Raw genomic sequence first — 16,587 nt, forward strand, 5'->3', positions numbered from 1 at the left:
CCAGTAACCCAGTAACCCCTCGGTCGCGTCTACCTTGAGGCTCGGGTGTCGTAGACGTCCAAGTCAGTGACAGGACTGAGCGATAGTCCTTGGCGCACATCCGGGATGGCAGTCCTGGAATATTGACAGAGTCCTCCGTACAATTTAGCAATTCTATGGGACCAGAGAGTGGGCATTCTGCAAATAGACAACACCGGACACGACGGCAGGGCTGAGTTGGCGAAGCTTGGATACGATTCATTTGACACTGCTGTAATGGGATTCGGGGCCGTGCAGGTCACGCGGTGATTGCTCACGCTACTCTGATTCTTGCTGGTTAGGTGCTGGTGTTGCTTTGGCGCGTCTCATATAAGCACGGCTTGGCTTAAATTAGAGGGTCGCACCTGGACTCCGTGTATCTCCTGCTCAGTATTGGAGGGAGGCAAGATGAGTCGCCGGCTGTTCGGTTGGGCACTGGTCATCGGCTTCGGCGTGCTGAATGGTAAGTGCCGCCCGACTCTCTCGATCTTGCACATGCTCGCGTGCGCTGATGCCGATACTGAACTGCTGTGGCAGGCTACACGACGTTCAAGCCCGCCTTTGAAGCCCGAGAGCTGGAGAAGCTAAAGGAAGAGTGCGTCTGCGTCCCTGCGCCCTCTGTGGCCCTCCGCATACACACAAAGACACTCAGAGCATGCTAATCCAGTTCGCCCCCAATACAGGGAACGCGCCGCCTCCGACCTCGGACCCAACATGATGGAAGTTCCTGCGATGCGAAACGACGACACCACTATACTCCGGGATGGAAATGCGCAAAAATCCAAAGCTAGCTGAGAGGCCACGGCCGCAGCTGAACGTCCATTCCAAATCAACGAGACGTGGTCTGCGGGATGCCGCTCAGCCAGAGCGCCTGCGTATGTTCTAAGCTCGCGCAGCTTCCAGAGAACAGGGGCCGCGCAGTCCTAGTACATGAAGACAGTGAAGGAGGTTGACTGAACCTGAAACGGCGAGAAGGCGTCCAAGCACTCTAGATCATGCCTGTGTCGCAGCGTCGCAAATGACAGGCCAGGCCACCCGACAGGAGGCAAAATACCGGCATATCTCCTGGCATTGAAACCTATTCCAGGATGTGCAGAAATTGCGATACGTTGACTCGGAGGGAGGCATTGATTGGACAGGATTGTTGACTGACTGATGGATTGATTGAGCATATGGGATATGGACTTCCACATGACACAACCGCCGCCCAAGGTGTTGGAGTATGGCAAGTGCTTCGGAGTCGTTCTCGGACGAAGAAGATGCATCAGGTCGACTGGCCGAATTACCACGGTCAAAGAAGGACGCAGTACCCGGGGCATGAGACCTTCTGGCCAGGGGCCCGCAAGTTCATTGAAGCCTGAAGGGACAGCCCTGCTCTACCTTTGCTCGAAAAGCTCGCATGAGCCGAGAATGGTCCAGTGTAGGTACCAGAAGAGCATCATCATGCAACTAAGGCTGCTAAGAGTATGTTATGGCTACGCTTGCCGAAGGCGACAGCTTTCTGGTGAATTTCCCAAGGCTCAATGCCAGATCGTGCTCGTATCAATGCTCTCGGAGTGATAACATCGGCAAGAATCTTGTTGCTTTTGACTGCTAACCTCTGCCTCAAGTCTTGCCCGGGAAAACTTTCATGAAGCAACTAATTTATCAAACATCTCTAATGCCAGATGAGATGAGGCCCGTCTACTACTTACTCCACTTCCTGGACAAGGGAGCCATTGCCTGGTGACAACGGCGGTCCAAAGTAGCGGCCGACTTTCTTGCCCAACCATTCCTCAGGGACACCCAATTTGACACCGTCTTTCGTGCTAATCCACCGGGTATAGATGGGATTGGCTCTCAGATAGACGTCGTCTTCCTCGTAGGGCGAACCGACCGCCGCTGCAGCCGCCGCCGCCGCCGCTACTAATGTCTCGGGCTTTGGTGCAGCTCCTCTGGTCTTGGATACTTGAGGTTTGAGCTGGCGTGTGGTCAGCAGGAGCGTAGATAGAATTAAACACACAAAGTCACATACCAGTCGATTCAAGGCGGCAGTCTTCTCCTCCTGTACTTTTCGCTTCGTCAACTCCTTGCGCTTTCTGGCATGTTCGTCCTTCTTCATGGCTTTCTCGGCGTCGGTGAAGAACTAAAATTCGGTTAGTGGTGAGATTGAACTGTCAATGGTTACCCAAGCAGGGTCGTACCTTTCGCTGTTGGGGTGCCATATCCAACGCCATCAGGGTCCCTTGGTCCTCGGGTCTGCCTCGCTGCCTCTTCGTCATTCTACTCAGATCGGGAGTGGCAGATCCAGAAGCAGGGGTCTCGTCGCTGCTGTCGTCGAGGTCGTTTGCATCATCATCATCATCCTCTTCCTCGTCCAACTCAGCTCCAAGTTCTTCGTCTTCGGCAGGCGCGTCTAGGTCGAGCGCAACCTCTTCCTCCTCGCCCTCGGCGTCTTCGTCGTTGAGATTTGTCTGCTCTTCGTCGTCTTCGTCGGAGAGGTCAGATGACTCTTCGACCTCGTCGTCATCTGGGTCATCCTCCATTTCCTGGTCCTCGACGGACTTGACCGGGCCGACTTTCGCAGGAGTGACGATCAGCTTCGGTTTTGCGGATTGCTTGCTGTCTACCAAAGTGGGGGGCTTCAGGGTGATCTTGGGCGCTTTGGCGACTGTGTTGCGCTTAGACGGGCGTAGCGGGGGTGCGTCTTCCATCTCGACGTCCTCGTCGTCAGTGTCACCTTCGGGCTCGGCACCAAGCTCATCAAAGTCATTCCGCGTGCCACCGTGCTCTTCCTCATCCGCGTCATCCTCGTCATCCTCTTCGTCTTCGTCTTCGTCTTCATCTTCGTCGTCGATGTCGCTGTCACCGAACTCAGCATATTTAGATCGCCGATGAGTTTGGGGTCCGGTTCTTGCAGCCAAGGTTGACCGTCGACTGCTTCGTGGCCCATCCAGGACCTTTCCTCCGCCGAGTGTGTCGTGGAGGGATTCCACCTCATTAGCCCGCATGACTTCTCTCAATTTGCTCGGAGGAGCCTTGACGGTCAACTTGAGACTTTGTCGCCGGTCTTCCGACGTGCCAGATCCTCGCTGAACCGTGGCCGAGGAGATGTTGTTTGAAGGTCCTGACGCCCCGGAGCGCCGTGGTCTGGACGCCGCCGGAGTCGAGGCTGCCGAAGATCTGGAAACATGGTTAGCTCCTGTTTTGTGCTTCGTTCGGTAGTACAAGGTAACAAAAGCCATGGTCAAAAGGAAATTTATCTGCTGCTCGTTCTCCGATCACCAGGCGCCGTAGGAAGTTCTACTGCTTGCAAGGATGCAATCGAACAAAGGCCGGGGTTAGGAGCGATTTGATTGACTGGAGGTTGACGAGGATGCTGGAGATCACTCTGCCTTCACTTGCTTCCCGGTGTCATAGTTGTGGTGCCAGCGGAATGGTGTGTCCCCGCGTGGTTGAGACCACCGCCCTGGCAGGGCCTCGACTGTAACAGCCCAGAGAAACCAGGCGCGTCCATGCAGAACGGCAGCGCAGTGAAGTGAATTGGAGGATTTGGCCGCGAACAGTGAAAAAGGGAACTCACTCATGTCTGCCTGCTCGTCTCATTGAGTCGACCCTTCTTGGACTGTAATCTTCACCGCTGGACTGGTCAGAGTCGTCTGAAGGGTCATCGGTGGCATCGCTAATCTGACGTCGCACACGTCGGGGTCTATCTGTCATGGTGTCAAGGTTCCAGGCTCGGCTAAAAGCCAAAGCTTCTCCGCTGCGGTTTCGCTCTTCGGCGTCTCCAGTGGCTCTGAATCCCTCTGAAGTCCTTGTGTCCTCGCGTATTCTTGTTGGGTGGCATCCACTACCCGGACAAAATCCTGGGCTTCACGTCTGTGCAGGCAGATTTTCTGACGTGGATGTTATCTCTGCAGCCGGCTGCACCAAAGAGATATATCAACAACCTGGATTTTGATGCCAGGCTCTCGAAAGACCCGTGGCGTGGGAAATGGAATCTGGGTGTGGCTGTTCTCCGACCAGACGTGTGGCTGATGTGGCGGGTGTGGCTGGTGACCCCTCAGCCCTATAACTGCGATGAGCCGAGGCTGGAAATGATCCGTCATCTCTCTTGGTCGTGTTCTGCTTGCTGGCTGTTCGCGCGCCGTTCAACCCTGGCGGTCCAGATACAGGATGTCAGACCAAGACTCAAGAAGGGCGCCTGCCATTCCGACATGGCAGCAGAGCTGGCAATCCAGCACCAAAGAACAGACGACCCATTCCGGCGATCAGTCGTCATCGGAGCAAAGCACGACGCAACCCTCGTTACCCTCGGAAGCACCTCTACTCGAGCAAGCGCAAAAGTCGTTGGAGGACGAATCAATACGAGATGCGTCTCGAGAAAGCAAGGTCGAGTGCTTGCAGAAGAAGGGTCTACAACCCGATGAGATAGAAAAGCTGCTGGGTCCTGAGCCGGCCGCATCTTCAACCGCCACCGACGAGGCCTCGGAATTGAAAACAATTCACGACACCAGCCCGAACCCCGGTATAAGAGAACAAGAACAAGCAGTACCCTCACAATCATCGGCGCCCCAACACGAACCGACGCCCACGCCCTCTGCGAAGCGGGACGTCCCTCCAATAATTACCTACCCAGAATTCCTACTCAAACCACAGAAACCTCCACCGCTCGTCACATTCGACCGCCTGGCGAACGCAGCCTATGTTTTGGCCGGCGTATCAGCTTTGACATGGGGCGCCAGCAAATATCTCATCCAGCCTATGCTCGAATCCCTTACTGAGGCGCGACATTCACTGGCCGAGACAGCCAAAGCGGACCTCGAGACCCTCAACACGAAACTCGAGTCCACCGTCTCACACATCCCCTACATACCCAGCGTTTCCGCTCTCCATTCTCAACAGCAAAAGCCCAAGGACGACGACCTGGAATCCACAGACTCGGATCCCACCGAGCTCTTCCACCGTGACATCGCGACCCAGACATCACCCCACCCGACGCACACAACGTCGCTCTGGTCCGACGATGATGATGCCCTACCTGCACAAGATCCCACGACGTCACAATCGTCCCGCCTGCGCAGTCTGCACTCCACCCTCTCTTCTCTTCTGAGTTCGCAAACAACGCAATTCTCCCAAGACCGCCTCCAAGAATCAATGTCGGATTTCCAATCGACGCTCGACAAGTTGGAAGCGAGCTACAACCCTTTCCAAGTCGACTATACCAGCAGCTTCTCAAGTTACAGCGGGCCTGGAGCAGGCGACAAGAGCGGTGGTGATAAGTCCGCCAAAAAGGACGCCTCGGAGGCCACCAAGTTCAAGAACGAGATTCGAGCCCTCAAGGGCGCGTTTCTGAGTTCCAGGAACTTTCCCACCGCACGGCCGGCCCAGCCGTTCATGCTGCCGCCACGGTGAGGTCGATAGACCCGAGCATATGACGCGGCCTCATGCCTCGATTGGATATACTGTACAGTATTGTACGGCGTGCAGGAATGGAGGATTTATCTCAGGGCCATGGACTTGCTCGTTATTTGAATATACGATATGTGATCGCCGATGTCTCGGCACGGCGGACTAAGAAGTCCAAGTTGAACGCTTCAATTTTTCCTGCTCTTCTGTCTGCTCTTTCCACCATCTCGACCAAGTCCGTCGTCGTAACCGTACCGGTAGTATCCCTCTTGCTTTCTTCTAGAAGGCGACCAATGCTATCTGAAAGCTGCACGGGTGATGGAAGGACCAGTACTCCGTCCTCCGTATGGTATAAGAGTGACAATTCATCACAACAGGGGATCGTCGTCTTGGCGTCTTGCTCATTCACGGCAGGCTATGGAGGAGTGATTCCAGAGACGTGCTTGAGTGCCAGGGGATATGGGTCCTACACGTCGAAAAGAGCGCGAGCGTACAGTAGCATAGCATCCCCGAAACAGAATACTGCACTGACGCGCTCGAGGTGTCTGTATCCAAGAGGAGGTCAGCTGAAATACAATACTGGACTAACGTGCTCGAAGCATCTGAATCCGAGAGAGGTCAGCTGAAATATAATACTGTCCTGTCGTGCTTGAGGTATCAGCAGAAATATAATACATACTGTACTGACGTGCTCGAGGCATCTGTATCCGAGAAATGTCAGCTGAAATATAATACTATTATCGTGCTCGAGGTACTGTATCCATCCAAGAGCAGTCGATCAGCCAGTCGATCGCACAGCACGTTCAAAGAAGTATATCGTGCACTGACGTCAACTTTGGACTCTGGATGATCAGCTACGACGTAGAGTACATTACAGTACTTCTTGCGTACCATATGTCCGTGGTGTGTACGGAGTAGCAGTATCAAGAATCGAGACTCAAGCATTGGGAACAGATCCGTCCCTCCTCTGCAATATTGGAATGGCAGTGGCACGGATTGAGCCTGGAACTCAACAGAATACCTCATGCAACGTTGACCCGTTTCATTCATCTACTGTACTCATCCAGTCGTCCTCGTCGCCTATTCGCAGTGCAAAGCATGCTTACCTATATGGAGTAATTACTCGCTCTGGACCTTTCGAGTCCAGCACTCCACCCACAACCCCCCTCCTCACTTACTCATTCCTTACCGTCCCCCTTTCGCTGCCCCCACGCTCGTGGCTTGTCCCCGCTGTCGTCTTCCTGGCGGGCACTCCAGCGAAGCCACGCCGCGCACAGGCCCAGCACGAGCACCGTCAAGGGCACCGCGACGGCGAAATAGATCCAGAACGACCCCGCGACGCGCATCGTGCGCTGCGTGCCCTCGAGGTTCGGGTCGTCTTCGTCGTCGCCCGTGGCGGCGAAGTCGAAAAATCCCATGCTGAACAGCGAACAGACGAACGTCGCCGGGAGGAAAACCATGGTCAGGATGGTGATGGCTTTCATGGTGTTACTGTCAGCGCGGGACGCCCGGGCGAGTCGAATCATCGTGAGGGCGTCGGTCGCCGAGATTGTCGAATCGATCTGTGTGGGTTCACGGTGAGTTAGGTCGGGTCGAACAGATCAAACCAGGAAAGTGCCATCAAGTAATATCAATGACGTCTGGGAACAGCGGGGCGTGGACTCGTGTTGGGAAGGAAGGACGCGGGAAATCCAACATACGACCCGAAGCTGCACTTTCAGCCTCTTCTCCAAGCCGCGCAGCTGCTCCAGCGTCCACGTCGACATGCTTGCGTTGAACGTGAGACTCGCGCGGACGTAGTCGGCCTGTTGTTGCCGGGTTGGGACTCTGTCGTTGTCGGGTCTCGCGGATAAGAGAGCTGCAAAAGCCTGCTCCTCGGTGACTATAAAGGCCGCGCACTTTGCGTGAAATGAGAAGCAATGATCTGCCATGACGATCAGGGCGTCTTGCATGTGCAGCTCTCGCTGCAAGAGTACGTACTCGCCTATCTTGGCTCTGGTCCTGGACCCGAAATTGTGCAGGGAGACGCCGGAGCGGTTTTCGATCCGGCAGACGGATTGGTCGATGTCGCCTCGGTCATCCTCGTTTGCGATGCGCATGTGTTCGAGCAGAAGGGCGGCAGGGGTGAAGGCGTAAGGGCCAGACGAACTATATGACAGGGGAGAGTGGCTGAACACGTCGAAGAGTCGGTCGACCAGGATTTGGGCCTGCGTGGCGGAGATGATGCACGTCGTGTGCCCCGTAGCGAGGGAATGGCACATGAAGAGCGAGCCGTTCGAGAAGGGCCCAAAGGGAAACTTGACCATCAAGTCTGCTTCAGCGTCAGTCTGAGTGTTGTACTTGCCGAGACTGTGCGCACAATAATGGGTGGCGAGGCCCGTGTGCCCTCTCAGGACATAGGACGAGTAGATGCCGTTGTTGTTCGACAGGACCTCGAGATACGAGGGCGGCACATGACAGCTTTCGAGCAGCTGGGCGAACGCCGCTGGTGTCAATGCAATTTGCTTGCGAGGGAGGCATCTGGTGAAGCTTCGGTTCACAATATCATCAGCACAGGCCTCGAGACAGACTTGCCAAAGACACCGACTTACAAGACCGTCAAGCCAGGTTCATGGCTCGATGTGTGATTTCTCTCGACAAGCTTCGCACATTCGACATCCTCACGGTCTGCCTGCCTGTGTCAGATTTCTGTCTGCGACCACGCCGTGACTCCGTTCCCTGCTCGTCGTAGCGCAAATGAGCTGTGTAAGAGGAGCCGAACTAACAAGGAATGCCCCTCTGAACGGTCAGTCGATGGACCGATTTCTCCTCTCCAAACGAGAACTCTCTAAACAACTCTTGAAAACGCGCTTGTCCGCCGAGAATGTGCGAGTGCGGCTGAGCTTCGTAGAGCAGATGAGAGATGCCACTGGCTTTTACAGCCACGGCCTTGCTATCCGTGACAGCCATGATATTGTCATGCCTAGGAGCTCATGGAAGCCCTTGAGAGCAGCATGCTAGGGACCTTCCCAAGATGGCTGCTCGAGTGCCGTGGACGAGCCTTACATGGCGTTGTCGTCGACTCCTTCGAGATTGCAGTTCCTGTAAAATACGGGAGAGTGTGTGTACAGGAATACCATTTCCCTCGAAGCTCCATCTCGCAGTCGAGTCGCGGCTATAATCATCGCGCACGAGCCCATCACTGCGTTCATGTATTTTCGTAGGTGACTGCGAATAACCTGACGCCACACTATTTGTGCCCGGCAGCAGCCCATAGATGGCGTGAGTCGCCATGTCCACGGTCATGAGCATGAAGCGAAGGTGACGACGAAAGACTATCAGACATGTACATCCCCAGACAGATCCGCGGTTCTGCGCCCCAGCTTCTATGTGGGATCCGGCACGGGTACGCAGTCCACTGTATATGGCTCACAAGAACAACACGCACACAGCCGAACACAGAAATGAACGGACGAGCCGAGATGGTGGGACAACCGAAGCTCCGAAGTCAAGGTCAAGTCACGTCAAGTCACTCGCATTGCATGCCTGGTCCGGCAACGAAGGATCGATACCCACACAGACCAAACCGACATGAGCAGTTGCCACTACGTATCTGTTCCGCAGTCATGGGAAGGATCTAACGGTTCCCTCGCTTCGAGACTCGGTCCATCCGAATCGAACCCCATGACCCGGCACTGTGCCACAAGGGTCACGCAGATCAAAGCCTGATTACTATGCACAGTACACAGTAGTTATAGGAACCGGTCGACCTCCGCACCGACGGCTGGGCCGGTCATATTTAATGCGCCGAGGCGATGGTCTCAGTACCGGGGAACCAGGGAAGGTCAGCAGCGGACTTTAGGGAGACCCTGAAAGGACAGACACGGGATGGGTGCATGATCCCTTGTGAGCATCGGTGGTGCCGGTGAAGAGGATGAATCAAATTCGTCACCCCGAGCACAAGTCCCAAGGAGGAGACAGCTATGCATTGAGGATAGCGCTGCCCTGTGATATGCATGCTGTGCACAGCAGTGGTTTCAGGCACATCGAGCCCCGCTGGAATATTTGTTCATAGACTGGGGAGAAGCTATGCTGGACATTGAAGACACGCCGAACCATCGGACTGGAGGATAGTGAGTGCACAAGAGACTCCTAGTCGCGTGGGACTGGTTCTCAAGGTCTGGTGCTCTGATGAGCGTCAAACGGAGTTCATTATCGATCTTCACTGCATAACTACTTGGTCATGTACTCGTCGCCCATGGGGCCACCGGGCATATCGCCCCAGCCACTTCCTCCTTGCTGGGAAAGAAGTGGATTAATTGTGGGTTAGGTCCCTTTGCATGCCCTCGACCTTTCCCTTTAGCACCTGCCACAGTATCACAGAGAGAGATAGGGGGAGGAGCCCGGCTCCCACCGGCAACTCCATTGCCACACTGGTCACTGGAACCGACTCTCATTGCTTTATCGCAATGTGGCTGAGATCATCAAGCCATCCACTTTCCAAGCTTGAGTACTAGGCCCTCCTTGAAAGGTGTCTGCCAGAGGACCCTTCAGGCCGAATGCTTTCTCGGCCTCAAAATGACATTATAATTCTTGTCCGGCTTCAAAATCGTAAACTCTTTGGTGCCCAACACAAGATTGGGATCTTCCAGCTGGATATTGTATCTCAACAGCAACGTCGCAATCATCTTGATGACGAATTGATTCGCCACGTTTCGACCAATGCACTGTCTGCTTCCAAATCCGAAGCCTAGGAAACACGTCTTCATAGTGGCCAAGTCAGCCTTCTCGTCGAACCAGCGGTCGGGATTCCAGGTATTGGGGTCGCGGTAGACACTGGGATTGCGGCCGATTGAGAGTGCAGGTACGCCAACGTCAACGTTGCCAGGAACATAGACGCCGCAGATGACCGCGCCTTGAGGGGGAGTCAGGCGCGGCATGGAGTAACCGATAGGCGGGTGCATCCGTAAGCACTCGATCTCTGTCGCCTCGAGGAGGCTGAGCTTGTTCAATGACGAAAATGGAAGAGGGGTAGCAGCGTCGAGGTTATCGGGAAACATCTCCTCGAGTTGGCTGATGATTCGTTGCCTTACAGATGGGTTCTTTTGAAGATAATAAGTCATCCAATTCATGGTCACCGAGCCTGTGCTTGCGCCGGCAACCATCAATGAAGACGCCTCCGCTCTGAGCTCTGGGAATCCCATTCGCTCGCCGGTTTCTGGGTCCTGGGCCTCGATAAATCGCTGCATGATGTCCTGTCGTGGCTTGCCACCAAGAGGGGCTTGGTTTCGGTTGTCCTGAAATCGACTCTCCAGGGCTTGCCTTGCATAGTCGAGATATTCAAGCCGTGCCTGGTACAGCTGTTGGATATATGGTACAGGTACCCAGCTGAGAACCTTCACATTGTATTTGCCGAACGGCAACAGACCACTCAAATTGGCAAAGCGCTGAGACAGCTCTACGAGCTTCGAGTACTTGACCGGTTGGCCGCCCTGAATGGCGCCAAAGTTGCGACCAAAAGCCAGTTCGCCCATCAGGTCCATGGTGAAGAGCTCGAACCAGAAGTAAATGTCGAACGGCTGACCGGTGCTGGCAAACTCGTCCATCTTCTGAATGAAGATCTGCATCACGGCGTCGACATACGGCTCGAAAGAGTAGAGTGACTGCATGCTGAACCCATGCGAGACCATGCGTCGCTTCCGCGCATGATTCTTCTTCGACCGGGTCGAGAACAAGGACTCGCCAGTAGTCGAGAAGGCATCATACCAGCTTGACTTGCCAAACTCCTCGGCTCCCTTGCCATGGCCTGAGACGCTTGTCAGTCTGGGCACAGATACAGCTGGATGGTTTGACATACCGTAGATGGCCTTGACGGCATCCGGGTGGTTGAACGACACGGCATTTGGTCGGGTCCTTACCGCCACGGAATCCGGATATTGAGCAAACAGTTCATTAGCCCATTCAGCTCGTCTTTTGTCTTTCAAAGCATTCGCTTCCGGTACGTCGGATATTCTTGTGATCCATGGCCCGGGAATCTTGCTCATTGGCGAGAAGAATAACCGGTAAATCAGCAGCAGCGGATAGTACGCCACCAGCAGAATGGCCGGCATCCATAGTAGGACGGAACGAGTGACAGCCGTTTCAGCCATCAGAGCAGTTATGCCTCGGTCAAATTGGTATCCCACAAATTACAGCCCGTGGTTTCTGGGTAGTTGATTATATACGCAGGACAAAGGGAGCGTCCGGGGCAAGATAAAAGACGAGCAACCTTCCCCATTATAATCTGGGCCTTGTCAGCAATGGTGTCGGCAGTGTCAAGATGGCCAGAGGGAGATTCAGGTGGGATTCCCCCGCAAGCAGACGTCCAGCCCCACGAATCTGGCGAGACATCCTCCAGCGGAGCCACGCGGAGAATGACCGGGCTTTGTGGGGTCTTAGACTTCCGGACGAGGTTCGATGCCGGGGTCTGGCACCGGGGTGCTGGCCAACTCAAGCACGCCTAAGCTTTTAACCCAGTTGCTTCTGAAGGGGGCGGCGTTCATTGGACCAAAGGCTGGTTTGCCTGCCGGTTCCACAATCATTAAACGCTCATGTGCTTGGGTTCCCGGAGAGACCAGACGCCTAGTAGCTAGACCAACAGGACCCCGAAGATCAAGCTTCGAAGGCCATATTGGTCTAGAGCTGAGGCAGGGAAAGCCATGGGAATGCGGCCTCCACATGGCAGATATCTGACAAGGTGACGGGGTTGATCAGCCACATTGGAGAAATCGAAGTCGATACAAAAAGTGGTGACTCGTCTCACTCTGCTTCCCCAGACTTTTCATCAGCTCTTCTTCCTCCTCTTCCTCCTCCTTCTCCTCCGCATCCCGCATTGTAGCCTGTATCTGTCAGCACCGGTGCCCACCATGAGCGAGACAGTAGAGCACAAGGCGGCTATGGACCACGAGATCGAAGTTGCCCACAACGAGGGCAAAGCGGTCCCGGCCGGATATGAAGACTCGCACAAAGCTGCGCTCGAGGACAATCCAGAGCATGCTGAAAAGCTTAGTCTCTCGGTCATGCTCTCTGCTCTTTTCCTTGGGACGTCTTTCACCGGTCCTATCATTTTCGGCTTTATCCTGGCAACGCCCATTCTGGTTCAATTGAGCCAAAAATTGGGCGGCGAGAACATCGACTTCTGGATTCCGTCTGGCTGGGGTGCCGCCGCCGCTGTCGGTTTCTCGATTGCAGGAAGGCTGTCCGACGTCTTCGGTCGACGATATGTGATACTCGTCGGGCAGCTTCTCACCATTGTAAGTCCTCCCCTTCTTGTTCAGGTCCGATTACAGCGCGAGAGTTCCTGTCCCAGAGGTATTCCCCAGCCCGGGAACGGGGATGCTTGAGTCCGCGCATTTGACCGCAGGGCTGTTGCTAACAGTGAGTCAGATCGGTGGTGCTGTTGCATGCAGTGCGCAGAGTATGAACCAGCTTATTGCTGGCGAGGTCATCCTGGGAGGTTCTATTGGCACAGTATCCGTGGCCTATGCTGGTAAGCATGCTCTCTGCCTCGATTGACAGCATCGTCCTGAGACTTGAACAGGTATTTCAGAAATCTTGCCCAACAAGTGGCGTGGTGCTGGTCTGGCCTGGACCGAGTTCAACCTCGCCACCTGGGCCATTGCAGGAACGCTCCTTGCCAATGCTCTTCTATCTCACGCCAGCTGGCGAGTCATGTACTATATCGCGTAAGTCTTTCTACTGCCAGACAGAGCCAATCTCTTTGGACGTGGTTGGCCTGATCTTTCTGTCAACATCGGAACAAGCTGACCTGTATGTGTAGAATGGGATATGGCGGATTCTCGCTCGTCGGGACGTTCCTCGTGTATTTCCCACCCAGTCACCCGCGTCCCGATGGCAAGACCAAGTGGCAGGAATTCAAAGAACTCGATTTCATCGGCACTTTCCTCTTTGTCGCTGGTCTAGCCGTGTTCCTCTACGGCCTGAATTCCGGTGGCAATACCTATGTGAGTCATTCGTCCTTATGGCGACGTCTCTCGTCTCTGGAAGAGGCGTCACCGTTGCTGTATTGGTGGTCATATTAGCTAACGGTCATTTGCAGCCCTGGAAAGCAGCAGGTACTCTTGCACCGCTCATACTCGGCCTCTTCGTCTTTCTGGGAGCTTTCGCGTACGACTTCACCATGGCGAAGGACCCCCTCTTCCCGTGGTACCTGTTCAAGAGCTTCCGAAACTTTTCGTCACTGCTCATGCTCGTCTTCGTCGCGGGCATGGTGTTCTTCGCCGCCTCGGCGCTCAACGCTCAGACCATCCTGTACCTTCATACGGCAGATCCAATCAAGATCGGTGTTTATTCAATTCCGTCTGGGTAAGGTTCCGCGGCTGATAGATGATGAGAGTTCTGGCTAACAACAACATAGCGCTGGTCAGCTCGTCGGAGGCGTCATTATCCCGGGATTGGTTCATTATATCAAGCATGTCCACATCCAACTCACCTTCTCGGTTTTCATGCAAACGCTCTTCTTCGGCCTTGCCGCGCTCATCACGCCTCACAACCTCAACTGGCTCATGGCAGTGCAGTTCCTCGCCATGCTTCCGTTCGGCTGGATCACGCTCAATTGTTACACGACAGCTTCGCTGCATGTGCCCCAGCGCGATCTGGGTGTGGCAATCGGATTGATTGGCACATTCCGCTCTTTGGGAGGAGCTGTCGGTTCGGTCGTTTTCTCGTCCATTTTCAACCAAGTCTCGGCGAAAGAGGTCGCCAAACGCATCGCCAACACAGCCGTGGCGGGAGGTGTCTCTGCAGACACTATTCCGGACCTGATCGAGGCGGTATCGTTGACTCTTGTCGGCGTTCCAGGCCAGGCTGCCACCGTGCCCAGCGTGTCAGCATCATTATTTAACAATGCCGTTGAGGCAGCTCGTCTGGGCTATGCCTATGGTTTCCGCATCACATGGTTGGCTTCGATTCCCTTCGGTGTCATTGCTATGGTTTGTGCAGTGGCAGTCCGAGATCCTTCGAAATACTTCACGAACCATGTGGAAGTTCACCTCGAGAAGGAGATCGGCGGGGCTAAGGCGAAGCAGACGAAGGAGGTTGAGCAGTAGTACTGTCGATGTCGGTCGTACATAGGCTTTAGGGCTGCGCCAGCACCACAGTCATGTATTTTCAGGCGAGTATTCGCCGACAATAATCATTGTTTGAGTGACACAATATTTTGTTGGTATCGACGGGGTGACGGCCAGGGCCATTGTCAAGAAAATCCGCGTCCTGTCAACTGTGGCCGTGTGTGGCTAGTTAGTAGCTGCCACTCCACTGTCCTGGGAAGCTTTCCTGAGGGTTACATGTGGCGCACCTGTGAATGCTAGGGACGGGAAGCTGCGGAACTTAGAAACACACCGGCCATCAGAGGGCTGAACCAGGTGAGGCCTAGCCGTGAAGATGATTTGGTAAAGGCTTTCCTGATGGGACCCCGGTCCTCCCGTCAGGGACAAATCGTACGTGACGAATGGATGAAGAACAGCAAAACTCGCACCCCGCTTTGAAAACAAAAATTTTAGTGGGAGAAGAGAACAAACGCGGTTCACTCGAAGCAGTCACAAGACGAACTTGAAGACTTCATTTATCGGACGGCTTCTTCGTTGTCGCTGCCCGATTCTTTTTCAGTCCGAATTGCTCCTTCTTCCTCTTCTTTTCTTCACTGAACGCTACAATTCTCGCGCTCGTTTCCCTTCGCACTCTTCAACGACAATTGATTGGTACCCCGCGTGCTATCGCTCGTTTCCCTGTTCCGACCTTCCACACCAGCTCACCCTTGAAAATGGCCGAGATCACACATCCCACCATCAAAGGTATGATCTCTTATCTTCTGCTGCCGTGAGAGAAAGACCATTTCTGACATACTCCCCCTCAGATGGCTGGTTCAGGGAGATCTCGGACATGTGGCCGGGCCAGGCGATGACCCTTAAGGTCAATCAAGTCCTGCACCACGAGAAGTCCAAGTACCAAGACGTCCTGGTCTTCGAAAGCAGTGACCACGGCACCGTGCTTGTCCTCGACAACGTCATCCAGTGCACTGAGAGGGACGAGTTTTCATACCAAGAGATGATCACACACCTGGCGATGAACTCCCATCCAAATCCTCAGAAGGTCCTTGTCATTGGCGGTGGTGACGGAGGCGTTCTTCGAGAGGTCATCAAGCACGAATCTGTGGAGAAGGCCATCCTGTGCGATATCGACGAGGCTGTCATTCGTGTCAGCAAGAAGTACCTTCCTGGCATGTCCATTGGATACCAACATCCTGCGGTGGAGACGTTCATTGGCGATGGCTTCAAGTTTCTCGCGGATCGCAAGAACGAGTTCGATGTCATCATCACGGACAGCAGTGATCCCGAAGGACCTGCAGAGACGCTTTTCCAGAAACCTTACTTTGAACTCCTGTACGGAGCCTTGAAAGATGGTGGTGTTATAACTACCCAAGGTTGTGCGCACCCTTCTCCCTACACATCTCTTTGAGCTCGCAGGGCTCTGTTCTACGAAGGTTGACCTGATGACGCTGCTAACACTGTGATTCCTAGCCGAGAACCAATGGCTTCATCTGCCGCTCATTAGCAAGCTCAAGAAAGACTGCAAGGAAGTCTTCCCGGTGGTCGAATACGCTTACACCACGATCCCCACGTATCCGTCCGGCCAGATTGGCTTCATGGTCTGCTGCAAGGACTCGAACCGAAATGTCAAGGAACCTCTGCGATCATGGACTCCTGAGGAGGAGGAGAAGTATTGCAAGTATTACAACAAGGAAATCCATAGAGCGAGCTTCGTCTTGCCTACCTTCGCCCGCAAACAGCTGAAGTAGAAATGTACATGCAGGAGGGGGATTTTTCGAGTTATTCAGGACGGCGAGGCCAGCATGATACCAGGGTGACTTGTGTCTTCTACATCGTTTTCGGTTGGCGTTGAGAATAATCCCGTGCAAGGAGGCACCACGCACACATGGGGAGATAGAGATTTGGGACGAGGCTATGCGTACGACTTTGAATGACAGACACAGCTATGATCCAACACAGCTTTGAGTGGCACGCTCCCTCAGTGCCACTTCACCCCGCCAATGACAAGAATTTGAGATCGCAACTCCAACATGACTTCACAGTGGACCTCTCAATGATGTCATACGAAATCCATTCGATGGCCTTCGCGTTGATC

At 54.3% G+C, this 16,587-nt stretch overlaps 7 protein-coding genes across 7 annotated transcripts; 4 read left to right on the plus strand and 3 right to left on the minus strand.

Moving 5' to 3' along the window:
* Positions 1–426: 426 nt before the first annotated feature.
* G647_09441 (uncharacterized protein) lies at positions 427–813 on the plus strand (the record flags this gene model as incomplete). The annotated part of the gene is made up of 3 exons (XM_008733744.1): positions 427–481; positions 556–613; positions 702–813. 3 exons carry the CDS (start codon positions 427–429, stop codon positions 811–813), a joined length of 225 nt encoding a protein of 74 aa, XP_008731966.1.
* An 895-nt stretch (positions 814–1,708) lies between these two features.
* G647_09442 (uncharacterized protein) lies at positions 1,709–3,242 on the minus strand (the record flags this gene model as incomplete). The annotated part of the gene is made up of 3 exons (XM_008733745.1): positions 1,709–1,978; positions 2,033–2,143; positions 2,202–3,242. 3 exons carry the CDS (start codon positions 3,240–3,242, stop codon positions 1,709–1,711), a joined length of 1,422 nt encoding a protein of 473 aa, XP_008731967.1.
* Positions 3,243–4,173: 931 nt separating this feature from the next.
* Positions 4,174–5,412, plus strand: G647_09443 (uncharacterized protein; the record flags this gene model as incomplete). The annotated part of the gene is made up of 1 exon (XM_008733746.1): positions 4,174–5,412. One exon carries the CDS (start codon positions 4,174–4,176, stop codon positions 5,410–5,412), a length of 1,239 nt encoding a protein of 412 aa, XP_008731968.1.
* A 1,172-nt stretch (positions 5,413–6,584) lies between these two features.
* G647_09444 (uncharacterized protein) lies at positions 6,585–8,355 on the minus strand (the record flags this gene model as incomplete). The annotated part of the gene is made up of 4 exons (XM_008733747.1): positions 6,585–6,968; positions 7,107–7,926; positions 7,998–8,073; positions 8,172–8,355. The coding sequence occupies 4 exons, from the start codon at positions 8,353–8,355 to the stop codon at positions 6,585–6,587; spliced, it is 1,464 nt and encodes a 487-aa protein (XP_008731969.1).
* A 1,580-nt stretch (positions 8,356–9,935) lies between these two features.
* Positions 9,936–11,534, minus strand: G647_09445 (uncharacterized protein; the record flags this gene model as incomplete). Its single annotated transcript, XM_008733748.1, has 2 exons — positions 9,936–11,191; positions 11,243–11,534. The coding sequence occupies 2 exons, from the start codon at positions 11,532–11,534 to the stop codon at positions 9,936–9,938; spliced, it is 1,548 nt and encodes a 515-aa protein (XP_008731970.1).
* Positions 11,535–12,290: 756 nt separating this feature from the next.
* On the plus strand, positions 12,291–14,492 carry G647_09446 (uncharacterized protein; the record flags this gene model as incomplete). The annotated part of the gene is made up of 6 exons (XM_008733749.1): positions 12,291–12,677; positions 12,811–12,913; positions 12,965–13,109; positions 13,205–13,388; positions 13,484–13,749; positions 13,802–14,492. The coding sequence occupies 6 exons, from the start codon at positions 12,291–12,293 to the stop codon at positions 14,490–14,492; spliced, it is 1,776 nt and encodes a 591-aa protein (XP_008731971.1).
* Positions 14,493–15,324: 832 nt separating this feature from the next.
* On the plus strand, positions 15,325–16,240 carry G647_09447 (spermidine synthase; the record flags this gene model as incomplete). The annotated part of the gene is made up of 2 exons (XM_008733750.1): positions 15,325–15,865; positions 15,963–16,240. The coding sequence occupies 2 exons, from the start codon at positions 15,325–15,327 to the stop codon at positions 16,238–16,240; spliced, it is 819 nt and encodes a 272-aa protein (XP_008731972.1).
* Positions 16,241–16,587: the final 347 nt, after the last annotated feature.

Source organism: Cladophialophora carrionii (assembly GCF_000365165.1).
Source record: "Cladophialophora carrionii CBS 160.54 unplaced genomic scaffold supercont1.9, whole genome shotgun sequence".
NCBI lineage: Eukaryota > Fungi > Ascomycota > Eurotiomycetes > Chaetothyriales > Herpotrichiellaceae > Cladophialophora > Cladophialophora carrionii.